Source organism: Phyllobates terribilis, unplaced genomic scaffold (genome assembly GCF_046119375.1).
Source record: "Phyllobates terribilis strain yellow unplaced genomic scaffold, ASM4611937v1 Scaffold_259__1_contigs__length_2703414, whole genome shotgun sequence".
In the NCBI taxonomy this organism is placed as follows: domain Eukaryota; kingdom Metazoa; phylum Chordata; class Amphibia; order Anura; family Dendrobatidae; genus Phyllobates; species Phyllobates terribilis.
The window spans coordinates 1111745-1137306 of NW_027363019.1; the positions used below are offsets into that span (position 1 = coordinate 1111745).

The 25562-nt window shown below is 46.2% G+C and overlaps 1 protein-coding gene across 1 annotated transcript; it reads right to left on the minus strand.

Annotated features, from left to right (window-relative positions):
• Window positions 1-217: 217 nt before the first annotated feature.
• LOC141219290 (uncharacterized) lies at window positions 218-25343 on the minus strand. The gene is made up of 8 exons (XM_073666062.1): window positions 25041-25343; window positions 16961-17143; window positions 15529-15652; window positions 11081-11178; window positions 10924-11002; window positions 10126-10223; window positions 9887-10004; window positions 218-1523 (listed from the first exon to the last, which is right to left on the minus strand). The coding sequence occupies exons 1-8, from the start codon at window positions 25122-25124 to the stop codon at window positions 235-237; spliced, it is 2073 nt and encodes a 690-aa protein (XP_073522163.1). The 5' UTR covers window positions 25125-25343; the 3' UTR covers window positions 218-234.
• Window positions 25344-25562: the final 219 nt, after the last annotated feature.

The following is a 25562-nucleotide window of genomic DNA, read 5'->3' on the forward strand; positions in this document are numbered from 1 at the left end:
GACAGGAAACCAAAATGATGCGGGGTAGAGGTGCAGCCCTCTTATTCAGTACGCTTCCTGTCCTTATTGGGTGAATTCCCTCTCTCGTGTGGCGCTGGTCATGGGGGAAAGGAAAATTTTAGAAATTGTTCTGGTATTCAGTGAGATATTAATGACAATCTTACTTATCAAAGGAAGTGTACTCATTATTCTGAGCAATTTTATTAAAAATTTTAAAACACACAGTGTACATGATTACAGTTTCTTTCCTGTATGACTTCCCTCATGTCTAACAAGATACGATTTATTTACAAAAGATTTCCCACATAGTGAACATGAATACGGCTTCTCCCCAGTGTGACTTCTCTCGTGCATCACAAGACTCCGTTTATCTGTGAAGGACTTCCCACATTCCAAACATGAAAATGGCTTTTCTCCTGTGTGAATTCTCTCATGTCTAACACATTTTGATTTCTCTGTAAAGCATTTCCCACATTCTGAACAGGAATATGGCTTCTCTCCTGTGTGAGTTTTCTGATGTCTAATAAGAGTCCCTTTATCTGTAAAGCATTTCCCACATTCTGAACATGAATATGGAGTCTCTCCTGTGTGAATTCTCTGATGTATAATAAGACTCCCTTTTTCCGTGAAGAACTTCCCACATTCCAAACATGAAAATGGCTTTTCTCCTGTGTGAATTCTCTCATGTCTAACACATTTTGATTTCTCTGTAAAGCATTTCCCACATTCTGAACAGGAATATGGCTTCTCTCCTGTGTGAGTTTTCTGATGTCTAATAAGAGTCTTTTTATCAATAAAGCATTTCCCACATACTGAACATAAAAATGTCTTTTCTCCTGTGTGAATTCTCTCATGTATAACACAATTTGATTTATATGTAAAGCATTTCCCACATTCTGAACAGGAATATGGCTTCTCTCCTGTGTGAGTTTTCTGATGTCTAATAAGAGTCCTTTTATCTGTAAAGCATTTCCCACATACTGAACATGAAAATGTTTTTTCTCCTGTGTGAATTCTCTGATGTGTAATAAATCTTGATTTATATGTAAAGCATTTCCCACATTCTGAACATGAATACGGCTTCTCTCCTGTGTGAATTCTCTGATGTGTAATAAGATTCCCTTTATCTGTAAAGCATTTCCCACATTCTGTACATGAATATGGCTTCTCTCCTGTGTGACTTCTCTGATGTGTAATAAGATTATATTTCTTTGTAAAGCATTTCCCACATTCTGAACAGGAGTATGGCTTTTCTCCTTTGTGTTTTCTTTGTGTCTGAGCTGAGCTTTTAGTAAGTTGCTTGTCACACTGAAGTCTTGTATTCACTGTGTCACCTGGAATTGTGGTAACAATGTGAGATTGCTCAGGAGATGATTCCTCATGATCAGGAGGATTATAAGAAGGTGAAGTGCTGTAAAGTCCAGGAGGTGCAGGAAGGGTGATGAGGTTTTCTCCATTAGAGTGCTTCCTGATATCTTCTTTTTTACAATTTAGTGATAAACCTTTATTCCCACAAGGATTTCCTATCAGGATGAAAGATAGAAAAAAAATCACATCTAATCTACAACACAAAAGAGATTTCTGAATGTATTTTCTGGATCTCACAATGAAGACCCTCGTCAGTGAAAGTACCGGTAATAAGGAAGACAACTACATGCCATAACATTAACACAATGACGGGTAAAGTGAATAACACTTATAAACTGGTGACATTGGCACAAGTCAGGGGTGGCAGAGACTAGACAGCAAATAGACAGTTCTTAAAGGGAACCTGTCATCAGGATTTACCCCCTTAATGTACCACCAGTGCCATTTCACTCTCTCAAGCTTCCTATCATGCCCTCAGTGTAGAAAAGTGTCCACACAATTAACAATGGAGTTTTAATCTTTTATTACTGCATGCAAATGAGATTGTCTAATCACGAAGGTGGGCTTCATAAAGGTGGCCACCGTAATCATGTCCACAGTATGCCTAAGGACTAGTGTTGAGCGAGTATGTTCTATTAACCCTTTTGGCGAATATGCTCGGGCCGAGCTCCGAGTATTTATAGCTGCTCGGTGATATGGTTGAATCGCTTGATTTGCGACTGTTTGACAGCTTTATTACATGTGAGGAATGTCTATTTCTTACACATTCCTCCCATGTAATAAAACTGTCAAACAGTTGCAAATCATACACACGGGAGCGATCTAACCTTATCACCGAGCTGCTGTAAATACTTGGAGCTCGGTCCGACCATACTCGGACAGAACATACTCGCTGAACCCTACTAAGGACATGATACGAACCCTTAGAAGAATGAAATAGCACCAAAATCATATTACAGGGTTAAATCCTAATTACCGGACCCAGGGGAGTCCTTCTCCCAATGTCTGAGAAGAAAAATCTACAGTGGCAGAAAGTGCAACGATTCCAGTATGTGAGCAACCTGTAGTGCAAATGGGCCTCCATGTCCCCTCTGGAGCCTCCTTATTCCATTAACCACCCTACACCACGGATCCTTCTTATCCCCTGGAGCCTCCCTACACCACGGATCCTTCTTATCCCCTGGAGCCTCCCTACACCACGGATCCTCCTTACCCCCTGGAGCCTCCCTACACCATGGATCCTCATCATCCCCTGGAGCCTGCCTACACCACGGATCCTCCTTATCCCCTGGAGCCTCCCTACACCACGGATCCTCATCATCCCCTGGAGCCTCCCTACACCACGGAGCCTGCTTATCCCCTGGAGCCTCCCTACACCACGGATCCTCATCATCCCCTGGAGCCTCCCTACACCACGGATCCTCCTTATCCCCTGGAACCTCCCTACACCACGGATCCTCCTTATCCGCTGGAGCCTCCCTACACCATGGATCCTCATCATCCCCTGGAGCCTCCCTACACCACGGATCCTCATCATCCCCTGGAGCCTCCCTACACCAAGGATCCTCATCATCCCCTGGAGCCTCCCTACACTACGGATCCTCCTTATCTCCTGGAGCCTCCCTACACCACAGAGCCTGCTTATCCCCTGGAGCCTCCCTACACCACAGAGCCTGCTTATCCCCTGGAGCCTCCCTACACCACAGAGCCTGCTTATCCCCTGGAGCCTCCCTACACCACAGATCCTCCTTATCCCCTGGAGCCTCCCTACACCACGGACCCTCCTTATCCCCTGGAGCCTCCCTACACCACGGATCCTCCTTATCCCCTGGAGCCTCCCTACACCACGGATCCTCCTTATCCCCTGGAGTCTCCCTACACCACGGATCCTCATCATCCCCTGGAGCCTCCCTACACCACGGATCCTCATCATCCCCTGGAGCCTCCCTACACCATGGATCCTCCTTACCCCCTGGAGCCTCCTTACACCACAGAGCCTGCTTATCCCCTAGAGCCTCCCTACACCACAGATCCTCTTTATCCCCTGGAGCGTCCCTACACCACGGAGCCTCCTTATCCCCTGGAGCCTCCCTACACCACGGATCCTCCTTATCCGCTGGAGCCTCCCTACACCACGAATCCTCATCATCCCCTGGAGCATCCCTACACCATGGATCCTCATCATCCCCTGGAGCCTCCCTACACCACGGATCCTCATCATCCCCTGGAGCCTCCCTACACCATGGATCCTCATCATCCCCTGAAGCCTCCCTACACCATGGATCCTCCTTACCCCCTGGAGCCTCCCTACACCACAGAGCCTGCTTATTCCCTGGAGCCTCACTACACCACGGACCCTGCTTATCCCCTGGAGCCTCCCTACACCATGGATCCTCCTTATCCTCTGGAGCCTCCCTACACCACGGAGTCTGCTTATCCCCTGGAGCCTCCCTACACCACAGAGCCTGCTTATCCCCTGGAGCCTCCCTACACCACAGAGCCTGCTTATCCCCTGGAGCCTCCCTACACCACGGATCCTCCTTATCCCCTGGAGCTTCCCTACACCACGGATCCTCCTTATCCTCTGGAGCCTCCCTACACCACGGAGTCTGCTTATCCCCTGGAGCCTCCCTACACCACAGAGCCTGCTTATCCCCCGGAGCCTCCCTACACCACAAAGCCTGCTTATCCCCTGGAGCCTCCCTACACTACAGAGCCTCCTTATCCCCTGGAGCCTCCCTACACCACAGAGCCTCCTTATCCCATGGAGCCTCCCTACACCACGGATCCTCCTTATCCCCTGGAGCCTCCCTACACCACAGAGCCTCCTTATCCCATGGAGCCTCCCTACACCATGGATCCTCCTTACCCCCTGGAGCCTCCCTACACCACAGAGCCTGTTTATCCCCTGGAGCCTCCCTACACTACGGATCCTCCTTATCCCCTGGAGCCTCCCTACCCCACGGATCCTCCTTACCCCCTGGAGCCTCCCTACACCACAGAGCCTGTTTATCCCCTGGAGCCTCCCTACACAACGGATCCTCCTTATCCCCTGGAGCCTCCCTACCCCACGGATCCTCCTTATCCCCTGGAGCCTCCCTACACCACAGATCCTCCTTATCCCCTGGAGCCTCCCTACACCACGGACCCTCCTTGTCCCCTGGAGCCTCCCTACACCACGGATCCTCCTTATCCCCTGGAGCCTCCCTACACCACGGATCCTCCTTATCCCCTGGAGTCTCCCTACACCACGGATCCTCATCATCCCCTGGAGCCTCCCTACACCACGGATCCTCATCATCCCCTGGAGCCTCCCTACACCATGGATCCTCCTTACCCCCTGGAGCCTCCTTACACCACAGAGCCTGCTTATCCCCTGGAGCCTCCCTACACCACAGATCCTCCTTATCCCCTGGAGCGTCCCTACACCACGGAGCCTCCTTATCCCCTGGAGCCTCCCTACACCACGGATCCTCCTTATCCGCTGGAGCCTCCCTACACCACGGATCCTCATCATCCCCTGGAGCATCCCTACACCATGGATCCTCATCATCCCCTGGAACCTCCCTACACCACGGATCCTCATCATCCCCTGGAGCCTCCCTACACCATGGATCCTCATCATCCCCTGAAGCCTGCCTACACCATGGATCCTCCTTACCCCCTGGAGCCTCCCTACACCACAGAGCCTGCTTATTCCCTGGAGCCTCACTACACCACGGACCCTGCTTATCCCCTGGAGCCTCCCTACACCATGGATCCTCCTCATCCTCTGGAGCCTCCCTACACCACGGAGTCTGCTTATCCCCTGGAGCCTCCCTACACCACAGAGCCTGCTTATCCCCTGGAGCCTCCCTACACCACAGAGCCTGCTTATCCCCTGGAGCCTCCCTACACCACGGATCCTCCTTATCCCCTGGAGCTTCCCTACACCACGGATCCTCCTTATCCTCTGGAGCCTCCCTACACCACGGAGTCTGATTATCCCCTGGAGCCTCCCTACACCACAGAGCCTGCTTATCCCCCGGAGCCTCCCTACACCATAGAGCCTGCTTATCCCCCGGAGCCTCCCTACACCACAGAGCCTGCTTATCCCCTGGAGCCTCCCTACACCACGGATCCTCCTTATCCCCTGGAGCCTCCCTACGCCACGGATCCTTATCATCCCCTGGAGCCTCCCTACACCATGGATCCTCCTTATCCCCTGCAGCCTCCCTACACCACAGAGCCTGCTTATGCCCTGGAGCCTCCCTACACCATGGATCCTCCTTATCCCCTGGAGCCTCCCTACACCACAGAGCCTCCTTATCCCCTGGCGCCTCCCTACACCACGGATCCTCCTTATCCCCTGGAGCCTCCCTACATTACTTGGTCTATATGCAGCTGAACCTACTGCACATGTGATACATCCGCCCCTGCCCAAAACACTAAATATATGTCCTTAAAAATTATGTTTAAAGGGAAACTGTCCGTTCCCTGTGCCCCCAGAACCCGCAGCAGCTGTGTCTGCAGATATAAACTCTCCGCCTAACATCTCTATTACATTAAACACACAAACAGATCTTTAGAAAAAGTATTGCATTTCTAAAGTTTATGATATGTAAATGAGGCCTTTGACTTGTCGATGAGGCGCTCGTGACCCCAGAGTAGTCGTCCCACTTAGCATGTCATCACGGCTTTGGGGGCTTGAGAACATGACAAACCTACCGCATGCGCGCGGCTTCTCCTCCTCACTGCATTGAGCCTCTGACGCCGGGTGTACGCGTCCCATTACTGAGATAGGAGAGGACGGTCACTACTGGTCAGAGTCCATGTAGATGGGAGGAGCTCGGCCTCTAGCCCCGCCCTCCTCTCCCCTCCCCCTACACAGAATCTTATCAGGAGCGGCCGTCACCTCCGATCTCAGTGATGGAACAATGTTTCCTAACTGAATAGAGATTTTACCCCGGAACCGAGAATCCTGAGACGGAAGAAGAAATACGCAGATTTCTGTGGAGACTCCGGGAACAAAGTTTCCCATTTCCATCTCGTCTATTCTTACAATTCATGAAGTTTATTCCTCTTATTCTTGTGTAATAAAGACTGATCAGGACGTTGTGTCTATTATATGGGAACAATGAGGAATACTGTCACCATGTAACAATACATCGCTTATGGTTTATGGCCGCCAGGATTTGGCAACACAAAAATGTCTGAAAAGAAACAAAGTATTTATTGTAGAAAAGTCCTAAAAGAAAATGAAATAAATATATTGTTATTGGCTTGGATCAGTTGTATTACCGCAGTTACAGCGACCCTCCACCCCGGGACTGAACACTACACATTTCCCTGTACAGTCCCCTATGGGGTCCTCTGCCCTCCGCTGCCCCCTCAGCTCAGATCGGTGGTCTCTTCCCCCGGCTTCCAGGACGGCCAGTGCAGTGGTATGGGGAGTGCAGTAGTACGTCTACCCCACCCTCCCCTGCCTTCCTGTGTTGTGACCTATGGGGCAGCGCCACATCCTATTAATCTCCCAGCAGTCTGCGGGGCGTCACCAGTTACAGATGTATTCTGCACCTGCTTTCATTGCTCCTGTTTGTTTTTGGTAACCTTGTCTGGCTTCCATAATACCCCGGGATGACTTAGGCCTCCATCTACAGGACCATTCTTACTCGGCTTCCTGATTCTGACCTCGTCCCGCTTCTTGATTGTCTAGCACCTGCCATCTTTGGGTCAGATCTGACATGTCGACCTTCTTCTGCCAGCTCGCTCTACCAGCCAGCACTACTATGTGGAGCAGCCCCGGTGTCTGTGCTGTAAGTCCAGATCACTGTACAGTGGTGAAAAGATGGAAGCCGGGAAACCTCTGGGACCGGCTGTATGGAGACTGTGTGTAAGCGCCTTATTATTAGGAACGGCCAGGTTTCCTCCATCGGTTCACCGTTACAGGAGGCAGATGGAGGACACAAGGAAGGGAGTCTATATATGATAACCGTATAGTCGCTTCTCAGTCTCAGGGTGGACGGTCGTTTTATCACTCAACTTGTGCAGCTCATGAAGAGAGAAAAATTCTAAAAAATAACAGCAGAATAAAGATGATAAAGTAACAAGATGAGAAAAACAACTCATCCCCCACAAAAAAGCTCCTCATACAGCGAGGTCAGTAATGAGAAATAAACCATCAAGAATGGAAGAAACAATCCAACAGAGGCCGGACAGACATCTATCTGAGATGGTGAGTCCTGCATTGAGCAGGGGGCTGGATACGGGGACCCTGGAGGTGATCCCCTCCAACCAGAACATTCTAGGATTGTAAGTTGTTTGTGATATGTTCTGCTACCAGAGCTAAGGAAAGAGAGGAGATCTGTCCCTGCAATAGAACTCAGCTTAATCCCTACGATGTAACAGGGGACCTGATCCTGCGATCAGACCTGCTAAAGTCCTAAGCTAGTCTGTACGGAGACCTATAGATGTGGGGAAGGAATCCCTACAAGTACTAAGGACTGGGAGGAATATGGGACACCTCCTAACAGAAATAGTAGCAGACAGACGAACAAACAAAATATATAGAACATAGAGGTCCGTAGACCAAGCAAACTAACAGAGCAAGACACAGAGCACAGGCTAGCTAGAAAGTAGATATACAATGAAGTCCAGCAAAGCCAGAAGGGCGGAGCAGGATTAAATAGACCAACAAGGTCATGTGACCAGCAAAGGAAAAAACCTAAGAGCAAGGTTCTAACAGTTTGGTCATTTTATCTGTAAATCATTTCCCCCATTATCGGCCTTACAGATACATTATTTTATTGATTTTTTTATTTTTCCTCCTCTCATTTCCGGAGTCATAATGTTATTGGTCACTAAGCTGCGCAGTTCTCCTGCTATTCACCCTATAAATGTAAGGAAATACTGACAACTGGGCGTTACCATTGTTCCCCTACATTGTCCAATCAGCGCTGAGTGTGAGAAGTGTGGGGACACATGTATGGAGAACGGTGACACCCAGTTATCATGTCATTCATAAATGTCGGAGGAACAGCCGGGAATCTGAGCAGCAGTTTCTTTCTTTGGTAACAATTCTTGTCGGAAAAAGAATTTCATCCAATTTATTGGTAAAAAACAAAAACAAAAAAACGTAAAACTTTCGGAACCTGGATGAGGACATCTTCTTACCTTCTTTTGGTAATTTATGTATTTCACTGTTGGAAAGAGAATTATTTATTCACGTTAGAGGCTCAGATGGGGGGACGATTCCTAGACGACATCTTGTTTGTCTGGAGAGACCGAGAGTGAAGATTCTTCTAAAGGGACGTTCCCAAAATCACAATGTGCTCTTATAATAAAGTACACCCTGGTTATTGTGAATATAACCCCTGTATAACATCTGGCCTCTCCTGCACATATCACCCCCTGAGTATGCCCCCCAGGATCTATATACCCAGCAGTTGAAATTGTAACCAATACATACCGAGGAGCCACATGTTATATACTGAGGGGTGGGACAGGGCTGGATGTTATACACCGGGGGGACAACAGGGCCTGAAGGAGAAGCCAGACTGCAGTGATTAATGCGTGTGGCCCAATACTATTCTCCATATAGTGAACCTCTCCATATTACAAGATTCACCATAAATGAGACGCTGACAGGGGATATAATCCGTGCATGGTAAAGGGCGCCCCCTCTGGGTAGTATTTAGTCTCCATGTTTATACGTTGGTTGAACTAGATCTCAAAAACCAACATGATGTCAGATAACGACAACTCTAGATGCGGCCATCGCAGCTGTTTGTAGATATGAGCTCCTAATCCCTTTTATGATGAAGCAATTCCCCACCCGGCACAGAGGACTAAACATCTGTCATGTACTGTCACCTACCTGGTGGCCTCCGCTTGTCTCTGACTAAGACCTGTGTTCTGGTCCTCCGACATCCAAGATGGCCTCCATAGTGGCAGAGGGACGACAGCAGTATGTCTGACCCACACCTCCATAGCATGGCACTTACTGACTTACCATAGGGGTCTTCATGCCACCGGGCGGTCGGCCTGGATGAGGAGGGACCAGAAAGCCGGCCTCAGTGTAGGAGGCAGTGGGAGGCAAACAGAGGCGACAGGTAGGACGACTCTACATGTGACATGTGTCGTCACTCGTCAGCACCAGGCAGTGGCTGCTACATCACCGAGATCCATAGGACAGGGAGATTCATAACCTGGAACACAGGCTCAGTCATTTATATGGAAGCAGGGACTTGTGTAAGGAAAATATGGACGTAAAGGATGGAAGGAATATTATAGAAGGTGAAGGAAAACTAATACGTGATTCCTAATCATAAAGAAGAGGTGTGGAGGCGGCCCCGGTATTCATCAGAGCACAGCCGGACTCTACAGGAGCAGCCGCGCCATCACCGGACGCTTCTGCTGTGATGAGGACAGCAGATAAAGCTTCACTGCACCGGAGACTTCATACAATATCACACACCGGTCATCATCATCATCACACGCCGGTCATCATCATGATCACACGCCGGTCATTATTACATACCTGTGGAAACATCTACTGGAATCTCCTCCTTCCCGTCACTCACACACGGCTGATCCCCCCCCGTCATCGCTTCTTCTTCTGTCTCGTCCTTCACTTTATTCCTAGTTGGATCTTCCTCCTGATATATCAGATGTAACAATCAGCACAATACAAGAAACCACGAAAATCTGTGACATCTATGACCTCAATCAGAAATGTCCCCTATATACAGATCCGGTACAGGGCTCAGCACAGTCTACCTGATGACTCTCCGTGACATTGTGATTCTCCTCTGGACAGTCCTGGGAATACAGAGGACGTGGATATCTCTCTGGTGGATTTCTCCTCCTGAATCCATCTGTAGGAAACACACAGTGACGGAATAGATTGTGTCATGTGTGGCAAAGTCACTGGTAAAGTGATAGAGGGAAGATATATTTCATGGAGGCTATTAGCTTCTGTGAATTGAAACCATGAAATTTGCTCCAACATGCTATTTGCTTAAAGAGGTTAAACTTCCATGTTAAAAGGGAGTGTTTTTTGTGAATGATCATTGTGAAGGGTGGGAGGTCATTCACCATATCTCCATCTCAGAGTGTGGTCTTTGATTTAAATACAAGTCCTACTGAGGCATTCAGTGTTCAGTGTCTGGAGAAGCTAGCTCCAGAGAGGATCTTGTGTTTGTTTTTCTTGAACCAAGTGGAGTTGCTGAACTCTCAGCAGGTGGATCCCTGCTATCACAAAGACTGTGCTTTTGTGTTACCATTTTGCTTTGTTTCCTGTTTTGGCCAAAGGGCCGTGATTTCTTTTATGGACTCAGTGTTGGTTTATGCTGCATTTTAATAAACCAACGAGAACTTTTTGGCCAAAGGGCCGTGATTTCTTTTATGGACTCAGTGTTGGTTTATGCTGCATTTCAATAAACCAACGAGAAGTTTTTAAAGAAACAGTGTACCTGTGTCTACCTCCGTGTGAGCGATCTACCACACATGTTATGATGAAATTATGGGAGTAGTAGTAGGTGACCACAGAACAGACATGACAGTCTCCCTCCTCACCCTGCTGATCGGCCCATATTGCGATCGCCTCTTGTGCTCCATGTATAACCTCAACCTTAATATCAACCAGATCTTCACCCTAAAAATAAAAATGTAAGATGAGCTCAGGTCCCATCACTTCATGGTCCGATGTTGTGGGGACTTCAGTGTCATCTACCTGATGATCCTCCGGGATGTTGTGATTCTCCTCTGGACAGTCCTGTGAATACAGAGGACGGGGACATCTCTCTGGTGGATTTCTCCTCCTGGATCCATCTGTGGAGACACACAGACTGAATACATGACCTGCCGTGTATCTGTCTATATATGAGACTCGTCTCTCAGAACTAGTAATTCTATGGTTATGTATCAGGGAATAAATTACATTGTTGTGGTCCTCACCACCGGTACAGAGGTCCCAGCACATTGTGGCCTCAAGTATGAAGTGATAATCAGCGAGGCCAAAGCCTAATGCTCTCTGCTCTGCACTCGGAGGATGAGGACCCTGAGGAGAGGGACAGAGAAGACCCTCGTCAGTCAGATGGAGCAGCCGTACTAAGAAACACAACTTCTCCAAGTTTCGTTTCCAGGGATGGAACCACAGAGGAGCTGGAGAAAGCTCCACATTTCCATCCATTGGTTTCTTCTCACCTAATTCACCGTTATGGAGATTGGGGGAAGGACGGTTACCATTTACCAGTGATTGTATTTTGAGATCTCATGATGTCACCATGAGGACACGGCCTCCCTCCTGGACAGGATCCTCTGGGATCACTAAGAGGAGAGAACCTTCCATTCTATTAAAAGACGGGTTACCGCTTTCTTATTCTTCTTTAAATGGAGATAACTCTCAACATCCGCCTCGATATAAACACTAAAATAGGCAGCAAGTGCGCAAAAAGATCTGCGTTTGTCTCTGAAGGAGGAAAAAAGGGCACATGTACGCCTGACGGATGAAGTCACAGAACCCGGAAGGACGGTGTTGTGGGGAGCACCCGGTACACAGCGGTTAGTACCTATCAATGTGTAGAAAGGACAACTAGAGAGCCGGCACCGGGGTCATGGGCGCTTACTGATGCACATGGGGAGCCAAGGAGAGATTGTCTGGTCAGACTCCACAGAAAAGCTCCATAATACATATTCTTCTGAACAAACATCCCTGTAACCCCATCACTCTCGCGTCTGTTTTCACCTTCCTGACCGGGCCAATGTTTTACAATTCTGAGCACTGTCACTTTATGGAGGTAATAACTCTGGAGCTTCATCGGATCCCGCTGATTCTGAAACTGTTTTTTCGTGACACATTGTGCTTCATGTTACTGGTAAATTTAGGATTTCGCTTTTTTTTGCGTTTATTTATGAAAATATCGAAAATTTTACAAAAAAAATGTTGGACTTTTAATTTTTATGCCTTTAAACCACATATGTATTAACTATTTTGTATGGAATAACTAACATTTACCACATGTCTACTTCACATCAGATTTATTTTTTTTGGTAAAAGTTTAATCAGCAATTTCTTATTTTTCAAACAAAATTTACAAAACCAATTTTAAGTTTCCTCCTTTCTCCCCTTTTGCATTTTAAGTCTGCAGTCCTGCTCCCCAATACTTATATCTATGGCCAGTTTGACGTCAATCAGCCGTTACTAACATGTCGCATTTAAGGGATCGCACTCATCGGCTGAAATAAAATTGGTCGGATATTCCTGAAAAGTAGGATGATTGTCTTGCGAGTACGATGCGACTTCTCTCACCTGTCTCGCATCTGTATGACATCCGTATCAAACGCGTTTATAACATCAGCTTTTACAGACGGTCATTCTCTGACATTTCAGGCTAATTTTCTAACTAATAAAACATTTTTTTATAGATGTAGAAAGATAGAAATGAGTCAGTGAGATATATCGTCAGTGCAGGGCGTGTGGAGCTGCTGTACATGGATTTAGCTAATAATTAAAGAATTTAAAGTAAAAAAAGCAAAGGGGGAAAGCGGACAGCTGATGCTTATAGTCTGGGAAGCGGGTAATAAACATTAATTAACATAGATCTTCCCAGGGGATTAATATTAACATCTGCGTAGCCTTTACTGGTTATTAACAAGGGGTGACCCCCTCCCAAAAAAATGATGTGGGGGCCCCTTCTATTTTTAATAACCAGAAAAGGCTAGGCAGACAGCTGCAGGCTGGTATTAATAGCCTAGGAAGGGGCCACGCATATTGTACCCCCTCCCAAACTAATAACATCAGCCTGCAGCCGCCCAAAAAATGGCGCATCCATTAGCCTCGGCTCTTCCCACTTTCCCTGGTGCAGTGGCAAATGGGGTAATAATATTGGGGTTGATGTCAGCTTTGTAATGTCAGCTGATCTCAAGCCCAGGGTTAGTAATGGAGAGGCGTCTACAAGACACCCACATTACTAACCCCCATCAGTTTAAGTAAAAAACACACACACAGAGCAAAGTCCTTTATTTGAACAAAACACTTCCCGACCCTTTTACCCATTTAAAATTATCCAAAGAAAAATAAAAAAAAAACTAAGTCATCCTCAACTGTCGGCAGATAATCCATACTGATGATGTCCCGTGACGAACTCCAGCTCTGCTACATCTGTATGGTGTGTTGAGCGATGGCTCAGCCCGCCAGCCAGGACACACTGGTCAGTGCAGCGAGCAGTGACGTCAGTAAGGTGACCAGAGCTCATTGGCTATGAACTCCGGTGACCTTAGTCAGAGCAGTGCTAGACACTGCAGGAGCATTCTCACGCTACTGGCTTGCTGAGCAGTCACATCAAACAATCCAGATGTAGCATGGCTGGGGATTTTTGTTGGACAGCATCACATAAGGATTATCGGCGGACAGGTGAGGATTATTTTGTATTTTAATTTGATCTTTATAAAGGGTAAAAGAGGGTCTGGGAGTGTTCATTTCAATTAAAGGACTTTGCTCTGTGTGTGTGCTTTTTTAACTAAACTTACGGAGTTAGTAATGGGGGTGTCTTATAGACGCCTCTCCATTACTAACCCCTGGGCTCGAAGTCAGCAAACATTACAAAGCTAACATCAACCCCAATAGTATTACCCCACTCGCAACCGCACCAGAGCAAGTGGAAAGAGCCGAGGCTAGGCGCCAGAAATGGTGCATCTTATGGATGCGCCAATTCTTGGGCAGCTGAGTGCTGGTGTTCTTGCACTGGGAGGGGGACAATATCCAATTCCCAGGCTATTAATATCAGCCGGCAGCTGTCTGTTTAGCCTTTGCTGGTTGGGTCCCTGGTTTCCTGCACTGCTGGTAACATTACCATTATGTCTATCTATTGTGTCCTATTGCACTTGGTCTGTTGATGCTTATTTGTATCACCTTTGCCCAGCATACTGACTGAACCTATCACTTTATATGTTTATTACTATATCCTTTATGTCTATGAGGTATAATGCTTACTTGTGATAGTGTTTCTCTAGTCAGAAACTTTTTCATTATAATGATATAAATAACTGATATTATATATTACTTATGTGATGTATGCTATGGACCTTTACGCATTAGTATACTCTCTAACATATAATTGGACCCATATTTCGTATTTACTTAATAGGATAATTTCACCTTTGGTCTGGGCCTTAGATGTAGCAGTGCAGTACACCAAGCGTTATATCCAGGTATACCACTATTGTTCTTCCTGAACTTGTACCTCACTTTTTGTATATATTGTATTTGTATATGAATATATATGGTATTCCTCTATATGTTTTTTTTTTATTTGTTAATAATAAAGATATATTTTTAGCCCTTTGAAGAAAACGCTTCATCTCTTTAGTGACAGTAATTAACAGAGGCTGAAGTTACAGTTCTATCCAAAGGCTTAACCTTCTCCCCGACAATTGAGTTTGACGTTCATAGAACTTTATTAGATGTGAATAAGTTTGTGAGAACTTTCACTTTGCGTTGTCATTTCATGGTCAATGAACAGAATGAGAACATGGAGAACTCGTTACAAGAAGTTTCTCATGATGATGTTCCCAATAGAACTGGAACTTTTGATGAACAGAGTTCACTTCTTGAACATAAAACTCCAGCGATTCAACACAACAGACAGTTACTTTCAATCGTTTGTTATAAAAAAATCTCTATTACTATCCGGTCAAGTCTCGTCCACCAGTCTTGGATGTTTTCTAGGAAATGATTGAAGATCAACTACTTACATTAAAAAGGAACACAAAATTTCAAGGACAGAAATATCATAATCTAATGATATCAGAGCAACGAGCTGTGAAAGAACTTAACGAGAACTCTGACCTCCTCATAAGGAAAGCAAAGGACGATCCGCTGTTATATCGAATGTGGGACTTTATGAAAAATTCCATTGGGAAATCTGCAGACAAAATGTGACCGATGCTCTAAGGAAGGGGAAAGATTCTGAAAGAAGCCGCCGAGGACGAAGACTCAAGACTGATGAAGACGACAGCGGAGAAACCGCGACTCACAGATCAGAAGAGAAGAATCAGGGAATGAAAGCTGGGAGAAAATGTAGAGAAAACCAGAGCAAGTCTGGAGAAAAATCATCTATTATAGGACGAGGCCGAGAGACGTCATCACATCCCCCGGAGCCAACAAGAGTCTCCTCTCACCTGGTGATGTCAGAGGCCGGAGCTCCTCCATCATCACCTCCTGGTACCGATCCTGGTGTCCTTCTAGATACTCCCACTCCTCCATGGAGAGATAGACAGCGACGTCCTGACACCTTATAGGAACCTGACAACAACGACACCGCCATCACCCAGAATCCTCCAGTGCTGCCCTGTATAATGTCCCAGCAGTCACCTCTCCGCTCATCACCCAGAATCCTCCAGTGCTGTCCTGTATAATGTCCCAGCAGTCACCTCTCCGCTCATCACCCAGAATCCTCCAGTGCTGTCCTGTATAATGTCCCAGCAGTCACCTCCCCGCTCATCACCCAGAATCCTCCAGTGCTGTCCTGTATAATGTCCCAGCAGTCACCTCTCCAGTCATCACCCAGAATCCTCCAGTGCTGTCCTGTATAATGTCCCAGCAGTCACCTCTCCGCTCATCACCCAGAATCCTCCAGTGCCGTCCTGTATAATTTCCCAGCAGTCACCTCTCCGATCATCACCCAGAATCCTCCAGTGTTGTCCTGTATAATGTCCCAGCAGTCACCTCTCCAGTCATCACCCAGAATCCTCCAGTGCTGTCCTGTATAATGTCCCAGCAGTCACCTCTCCGCTCATCACCCAGAATCCTCCAGTGCCGTCCTGTATAATGTCCCAGCAGTCACCTTTCCGCTCATCACCCAGAATCCTCCAGTGCCGTCCTGTATAATGTCCCAGCAGTCACCTCTCCGGTCATCACCCAGAATACTCCAGTGCCGTCCTATATAATGTCCCAGCAGTCACCTCTCCGGTCATCCCCCAGAATCCTCCAGTGCTGTCCTGTATAATGTCCCAGCAGTCACCTCTCCGCTCATCACCCAGAATCCTCCAGTGCTGTCCTGCATAATGTCCCAGCAGTCACCTCTCCGCTCATCACCCAGAATCCTCCAGTGCTGTCCTGTATAATGTCCCAGCAGTCACCTCTCCGGTCATCACCCAGAATCCTCCAGTGCTGTCCTGTATAATGTCCCAGCAGTCACCTCTCCGCTCATCACCCAGAATCCTCCAGTGCTGTCCTGTATAATGTCCCAGCAGTCACCTCTCCGGTCATCACCCAGAATCCTCCAGTGCTGTCCTGTATAATGTCCCAGCAGTCACCTCTCCGCTCATCACCCAGAATCCTCCAGTGCTGTCCTGTATAATGTCCCAGCAGTCACCTCTCCGGTCATCACCCAGAATCCTCCAGTGCTGTCCTGTATAATGTCCCAGCAGTCACCTCTCCTGTCATCACCCAGAATCCTCCAGTGCTGTCCTGTATAATGTCCCAGCAGTCACCTCTCCGCTCATCACCCAGAATCCTCCAGTGCTGTCCTGTATAATGTCCCAGCAGTCACCTCTCCGGTCATCACCCAGAATCCTCCAGTGCGGTCCTGTATAATGTCCCAGCAGTCACCTCTCCGCTCAGCAGCTCAATCATCTTGTTGCTGAGCTCTAGGATCTTCTTCCTCTTCCTCTCATGTATCGGGGGGTGCGGGGGAGGCTCTGTGATGGGGCCCGGGCTCCGCCCTCCTGACTCCTGGAGATGGATGATGGGAGTCACACCCTCCCCCGGTGTCTTCCTCACTATTGTGTAATCCTGTGTATGGAGAAAAGTGGTAAAACACAAAACCCCAGAGAGATAATGAAATAGTTGTGGCTTTCTAACCCAAAACCTAATTACAGGTTCCTATTAACACTTTCACCCACGAGACTGTTTTCACCTTTCTGATTAGGCCAATTTTTTCAATTCTTACTAGTTTGACTTTAATTTTGATCAAAATTACACGGTGACCCTATTTGGGCCATGTGTGAACACGCTCTTACATGCTGCATGTACACTCATTTATATTCCAGTTCATTTCTTTAGTTTTTTTTTCAGTTAAAGGGGTCCTCCCATCTCCGAGATCCCATCCCAATATGTAGTAGGTGTAATAATAATAATAATATTAGCAAATACCTTCAATTAGAAATGTAGTATAGTATTTTTGGTTCGCTAGCTCTCTTACCCCATGTGCAGGCATCGCAGGACCTTAGGTATCCATGGTTACGACCACTAGCAGCTAGCCAGCTAACTGTGATTTTATCAGTGGACGTAACCATGGATACCTAAGGTCCTGCGATGCTCTGCACATGAGGTAAGAGATAGCGAATCAAAAATACTATACTACATTTCTAATTAGAGGCATTTGCTAATATTACTATTATTACACCTACTACATATTGGGATAGGATCTTGGAGATGGGAGTATCCCTTTAAGTGCGCACAAGTGTGGTAATCTCATGTGGTGTATGGCAGGGGGCTGCACTCCTCGCAGCATACAATGTATCTCGCTGTGGACAGTTTTCTGTCAGGAGAAGAGTCCTCTCTTCTCAAATTAAACTCCACAATGTAATATTTTTCCAGTAAATGCCTCCAGGTAGAGGGTGATGATGGTGGTAGTAGTCTGTGCACCCGAGCGCCAGTCATAAAGAAGCCTAAAGAACTTAAACAGAAGTCCCTTTACTGGGGATAATGGGTCAAATTCTTAGGCTGTGTGCCCACGATGCGTTTTTGAAGCGTTTCTGTAGCAGCAAAAACACTGAAGAAAAGCATCAAAAACGCTTGGTAGAAGGCCCGCCATGTCCCCCAATGATAATCCGCGTGTGCTCTGCACATGCTGCTCAAATTTCCGCTTCCGTTTTTCATGGGGAAAAAAAATGCAGCACCACCAATTATTTTGCAGAAGCGTTGCGTTTGTGCCGCCCATTGACTTGCATTGGAACGCTTCAAATCTGCAAATATGTAAAACTACTTGCAGAATTAAAGTGGATTTGCAACGATTTTGGAACACAAGACTGCAGCAAATGGGAAGTGACCTCATGCGGGGGCGTTCCAGCCATCCCATAAATCCAGGAAGACCAGAATCCCATACCATTCCTGTCTTCCAGGATCATGGCTGAGCACCTGGGGTGGTACAAGATGGACCTGAATGTCCCGGTCATGATTGGTGTCTGCGGGTGTCTGCGCTGGACACCTGCACGGTGTCAGCATGGGCTCTGTGCGGTGTCTGCGGTTGTCAGCGGGTGTCTGCGTGCAGGCACACAAAGGTCTATGTGACACTACTACTCCCATCGGCCTATGTCTGTCCCCCGTCCACTAGTGGCAGCAGGATCAGCTTGATGGGAGCAGTAGTTACCATCAGCCTGATCCTGCTGTTAAAATTGCCCTAATGTGTCCGTAAAACTGCCCCATATGTTATTTTTGGCCCCCATAGGTTTATATTTTTGCCCCTATACATTTTTTAATTTTTGTATGCCCCCATATATTTTTTTTGGCAACCTATTTTTTTTTTATTAATTTAATAGTCCCCATTTTTGTTTTGCTTGGTCCCCAATTAATTTTAAAAATACATTTCATTGGTGGCCAGTGGTTGCCTAAAGAAATTTAGTTTATACATTACCTGTTCCCACCGATCGCCACCTAAAATAAAGTAAAAAATAAAAAAAATACACCTATACACCTAATTCCCCGAAGCCCTCAATCTCCTGTAATAAAATATAAAATAACACAATTTTATCCTTACCCCTCCGTAGTAGTCCACGAGTGTCCCATGAAGATCTCCAGATTAGAGCAGCCACATAAAGTGTGACCGCTCTAAACCGCTGCCCCGCTACAATGGCGGGGCCGTAAAGCAGCCCCGTCATTGCATAAGCGAGTTCACCGGAGTTCAGGCAGCGCTGCTCCGGTGACCTCCTTTACGACCCCGCTGACCGTGAGAAATTCCCACGGTACAGCAGGGCCGTAAGGGGGGGGTCACCGGAGCTGCGCTGACTGAATGCACTCCGGTGACCTCAGTCAGTGCCTCACACTGCCGGGAGCGGACGTGTTCCCGGCAGTGTGAGCTTACAGCAGCCATGACAGCTGTCACATCTCCAGATGTGACAGCTCTGCATGGGAGATCATCGCAGGAACATGGACAGGTAATTATTTTTTTTTAGTAAATTAATAATTAAATAAAATTGTGTTTTATTTCAAATAAATAATTATTTTCTGGGTGTAGTGTGTGTTTTTTCTTTTTAACTCTTTGTAGGTTAGTAATGGGGGTGTCTTATAGACGCCCCTCATTACTAACCTGGGCTTTATGGCATCTGGCGCTGACATGAACCCCACTACTATTACCCCCTGCCACTGCACGAGGGTAGTGTGGAAGAGCGAGGCTAAGCGTCAGATTTGGCGCACAAATATGATGCGCCAAATCTGGGGCGGTTGAGGGCTTATATTATAGCCTGGGAGGGGGCCTATAACCTTGGCCCCTTTCTAGGCTATTAATATCAGGTCGCAGCTGTCCGCCTAGCCTTTGCTGGCTCCAATTTATAGGAGGACACTATGTCATTTTTTTTTTTTGGGTCCCCCTGTAGAATGGACAGTAAAGGCTAAGCTAACTGCTGCGGCCTGATATTAATAGCAAGGGAAGGGGCCATGATCCTTGGCTACTTCCCAGACCATATCAGCCCTCAGCTTTCCCTCTGCTGGTTATTAACCCTCTGTCAGGGGCAACTGATCTGACAGGCGCAGCTCACTTAGTTTCATTTCTCTATTTTCAGTGGTTTGTCTGGGAAACACCCTCCTCCCAGTACCTTCCTAACTTTAAAGGCTGTGTGATTATGTGTATTCTCATTTATTACATTCCTATTAAGGTAACTGATCACTTTTAGAGCATTGAAATTTTAATAAAAGGAAAATATAGCCAATTTTCTAGCCTGTGCCTGACAGGTGCAATGCCCCTAAACTTGTTATGAAACATACTGCCCCTGACGGAGGGTTAAAAATACACGTGAACCCACCCATTTTTTTTTTAAAATACATTAAAATGTAAGATTATTGTACAGCGTATGCGTGACCAAGAATACATTGAAATGGGTCTGTGTGTGTTTCCGGTATGTGTGGAAAAAGTCATCACCATTCGTACCGGAGATTCTGACGTGTGAAAGAGCCGTAATTGGATACTGGGTGAGGAGTGTGTGTGTGTGTGTGGGGGGGTGCCCATGTATACACACGCGTACATATCTGCATAGAGTATGTATGTGTATATATATTTTTTATATTAATTACAGGGTCTGCAGTTCTTGTGGCATCCTGAATACTTCCAAAATGGTGAATAGGGGTTTGACTAGGAAATTACATTACTGGCCTTTATTTGGCTTTAAAAACGCTTAAAAAACTTTTACAAAACGCATCAAAAAACGCATAAAAAAAGCGTCAAAAACGCATCAAAAACGCACATAGAATCTGCATGAATTTTTCTGGCAAGGAGATGCAGAAATGGTCAGGAAAATTTCTGCATCGTGGGCACAATGCCTTATTCACAAACGGTAGGGAGCTGAGGTACAGGATGACACTCAGGCTGAGTTCACACGATGCGTTTTTAATGCGTTTAAGCTGCGTTTTTGCAGCTGCGTAAACGCCGCGGAAACGCATTAAAAACGCATGGTAGAAGGGCAGCAATGTTCCCCAATTGAAATCCGCATGTGCTGTGCCCATGATGCAAATTTTTCCGCAGCGTAAACGCTGCGCTCAAAAATCCGCAGCATGTCCATTAATTTTGCGGAAACGCTGCGTTTTCGCCGCCATTGACTTGCATTAGAACGCGCCAATTCCGCAAGACTGCATCTGTACTTGCGTAATTGGCACGTTCTAATGTGCGGATGGTACCCCTGTATGGAGGAGAGGAGAGTCTCATCCGCACCCAGGTACCATTAAAAAATCTGTAAAAAAAAAGGATAAAATAAAAAATAAATGTATATTTACCTTCTGTCGGCCCGCGCAGCGCTCCTGCTTGGTTCCCGACACTTTGCAGTGAGTTGAAGGACCTGCGCTGACGTCAGAGTCATGTGATGGGTCACGTGACGCTGATGTCGGCAGGTCTTTCAATTCAAAGTGGCCGGCGAGGGAGAACGGAATGAGCGGGACACCGGGGGCCATCGGAGGGTAAAGTATACATGTATTTTTTATTTTTACCACTCTCTCGGTTCACACTATATAAATCCATGCCTAGTTGTCAAGCACTTTCCAAGTGATGCTAAAATCGCCTGGAAAGCGCTTCTCAATCCACATGCAGAAACGCATGGGGGAACGCATGTGAATCCGCATGTATTCTGCAGGAAAAACGCATGCACAATCCGCATGCATTTTTCTGGCAAGGAGATGCAGAAATGGTCAGGAAAATTTCTGCTTCATTTCTGCGTCGTGGGCACATAGCCTTATTCACAAGCGGTAGGGAGCTGAGGTACAGGATGACACTCATGGTTGAATATTGTTCTGCACCTGCAGACAGGCAGATCCTGGAAACCTCTGGTTTCATCAAATCTGAATATTTCTTCCTCAGCGCTGTGCTCTGTTTCTGCCCTGAGGTAATTCTTCCTAATATGAAGACTATCAGCTCCCCTTATTGTGTCTGTCCCCTTTTTAAGCGCAGCAGTCAGGGAGAAGGTAGGTAACTCCTTCACCTACAAAATGGCTTCCTCTTCTCAAAATGTCTGACCACCAACTGCCTCTTCAATCCTTAACTACCTCACAGGACTTAACTCCTCCCACTCTCATGTGACTGTTAGAGCTGCAGTCATTGGCTGACTGCCCAGAGGCGTTTTTCCAGAAGCTTCTGCATATTAAACAGAGCTGGGTCACATGATCAAGCCTGTTAGAGGAAGATTAACTCTTTTGGTGCTGCCTGTCAGCAGGTCTCACCATTTATATAAAATGCACAGTTTACACAAAAAAACACAGCATTTATATGAAACACACTATATATCCGGTATCCCAGAGGGACAGGATCTTGGAGATGGGAATGCCCCTTTAATTCTTCTGAATATTAAGTTATATCATTAATATTAACCCCTTTACCCCCGAGGGTGGTTTGCTTGTTAATGACCCGGCCAATTTTTACAATTCTGACCACTGTCACTTTATGAGGTAATTACTCTGGAGCTTCAACGGATCCCCCTGATTCTGAGATTGTTTTTTCGTGACATATTGTACTTCATGATTGTGGTAAAATTTCTTCGATATCACTTGCGTTTATTTGTGCAAAAAATGGAAATTTGGCGAAAATTTGGAAACTTTAGCAATTTTCAAAATTTGAATTTTTCTGTCCTTAAATCAGAGAGATATGTCACACAAAAGAGTTAATAAATAACATTTCCCACATGTCTACTTTACATCAGCACAATTTTGGAACCAAAATTTTTTTTTGTTAGGGAGCTATAAGGGTTAAAAGTTGACCAGCGATTTCTCTTTTTTACAAAAAAATTTACGAAACCATTTTTTTAGGGACCACATCACATTTGAAGTCACTTTGAGGGGCCTTTATGACAGAAAATACCCAAAAGTGACACCATTCTAAAAACTGCACCCCTCAAGGTGCTCAAAACCACATTCAAGAACTTTATTAACCCTTCAGGTGCTTCACAGGAAATTTTGGAATGTGGAAGAAAAAAATTAACATTTAACTTTTTTCACAAAGATGTTACTTTAGACCCAATTTTTTTTTTTTGCAGGGGTAACAGGAAAAAATGGACCCCAAAATTTGTTGTGCAATTTCCCCTGAGCACACAGATACCCCATATGTGAGGAAAGATCACTGTTTGGGCGCACGGCAGGGCTCGGAAGGGAAGGAGCGCCATTTGACTTTTTGAATGTAAAATTTGCTTGAATAATTAGCGATGCCATGTTGCGTTTGGAGAGCCCCTGATGTGCCTAAACAGTGGAAACCCCCCACAAGTGACACCATTTTGGAAACTAGACCCCTCAAGGATTTTATTAAGGGGTATAGTGAACATTTTGAACCCAAAGGTACGACACAGAATTTGATAATATTAGGTCATCATATTGAATAAGTTGTCATTAGTGCTCGCTACATGATTTTGCATCAGGTGCTCGGGTATGCACCATGTATCGCGGGTGCTCGGGTCCCCGCTCGCATGTTTCATGGTTATTAGACACCCAAAAAAAAACATGCGGGGATCGCTTGTGCATGGCAGGCAATCCCTGCGAGGTTTTTTTGGCCACAATGCATATGGGGCGGAGACTCGAGCACCCGCTATACTCGGTGCATACCCGAGCACCTGATGCAAACTCAAGTAGCGAGCACTTGCGCTCAACACTAGTCGCCATATCGTCATCTTTTTTTTTTTTTTTTACTTTTGAAAAAAATCCCAACCCCATCACAACCCTAACCCCATCACAACCCTAACCCTAGAGTTTATTTTTTACGCCGTCCCTCATGCGGTATAAGTGATTAGACAACTTTATTCTTTGGGTCGGTGCGATTACAGTGATACCAGAATGATATGGGGTTTTTATGACTGACAGCTGTCACACACTAAAAGACCCATTTTTTTTTTTTAAAAATCTAGTTTTTGCATCGCCATATTTTAAGAGCTATAATTTTTCCAGATTTTGGCAGACAGAGTCATTTGACGGCTTGTTTTTTGCGGGACGAGTTGACGTTTTTATTGGTGCCATTTTCAGGCACGTGACATTTTTTGATCACTTTCTATTCCAATTTTTGGGAGGCAGAATAAACAAAAAACAGAACTTTCAGAATTTTTTTTTATGTTTTTTTTATTCTGTTCCGCGTGTGGTAAAATTGATAAGGCAGCTTCATTCTTCGGGTCAGTACGTTTACAGCGGTACCACATTAATATCATTTTTCGATGTTTTTGCGCTTTTACACAATAAAAGCTATTTTATAGAAAACAATTTTTTTTCCATCGCTTTATTCTGAGAGCTATAACTTTTTTATTTTTCAGCTGATGGAGCTGTATGGCGGCTTGTGTTTTTGCGGGACAAGATGGTGTTTTCAGCGGTACCATTTTTATTTACATTCGCCTTTTTGATCGCGTGTTATTACATTTTTTGTTTGGCGGTATGGTGATAAAGCATTGTTTTTTGCTTTGTTTTTTTTACCGTGTTCACTGAAGGGGTTAACTAGTGGGACAGTTTTATAGATCGGGTCGTTCTGGACACAGCGATACCAAAAGTGTACTTTATTTATTTTTATGTAAATATGTGCATTTAATTAAGAATTTTTCCTTTCTTTGTTGTTGTTTACCTTGTCTCTGGACGGGACATCAACTTTTCCTGCCCGGATCGCTGATCTAATACTCTGGATTGCTTGCATCAGGTGCTGCATGTACGGTGAATGGCATGAAGAGGTTAAATGGAATCTGTCACTAAGTTATTGCCACTGACTGGCAGCTTTCTGCCTATGCACAGTGTACAGAGAGCGGCCAATCAGGGCTGTGGGTGGAGCTATACAGAGCTCAGAGCACTACTAGAGCTACAGCAGAAAAAACAGGGATTTAATCAGAACTGCAGAGAGCAGCCCAGTAAGCGACCGATCGCTGGAATCAGGGTCTCTGCCCCCACATCATGATGCTCTCAGATCAGATAGCAAAACCTGATGTCGGACTTGTTACATAACACAATAAAACTGATAGAAATGTAGAGGAGTTACCTCTCCGCTCAGCAGGGAGATGATCTCCAGGGTGAAGTGTAATAATCTTCTGGTGGTCTCGTCCTCGTCCATCCTCGGGGTCATTCAGGAGAAGGAGGGATGAGCACTGGATCAGCTGGAGGGATCTCGTCCTGCCGGCTGATAACAGAGAGCTGCTGCACTGAGAGCTAGAGGACCTGTGGTGACATCACTGCCATGTGATCAGGGGGCGGAGCTCAGGAGAGAAGTGGTGAAGGACCTGTGATAATGATGATGTCACCACAGCTCCTCCCCCTCAGTGCAGCAGACGCTTCACACTTATCCTGGATCTCTGTTCTCTCTGTTATCAGCCATTATACAGAGACCTGCGCCCAGGAGACATTATATACAGAGCAGAGAACATTCCCCGCAGATTATATTCCTGGAGACGGAACAGGATCTGTGTGACGTCAGCACTGAGGGGATTCCAGGGGGAGACCAGAGGCCGAGAGACCGGATCCATCAGTGATCGGAGCCTTAGTTACAGGATCCATCGGTCGTCGT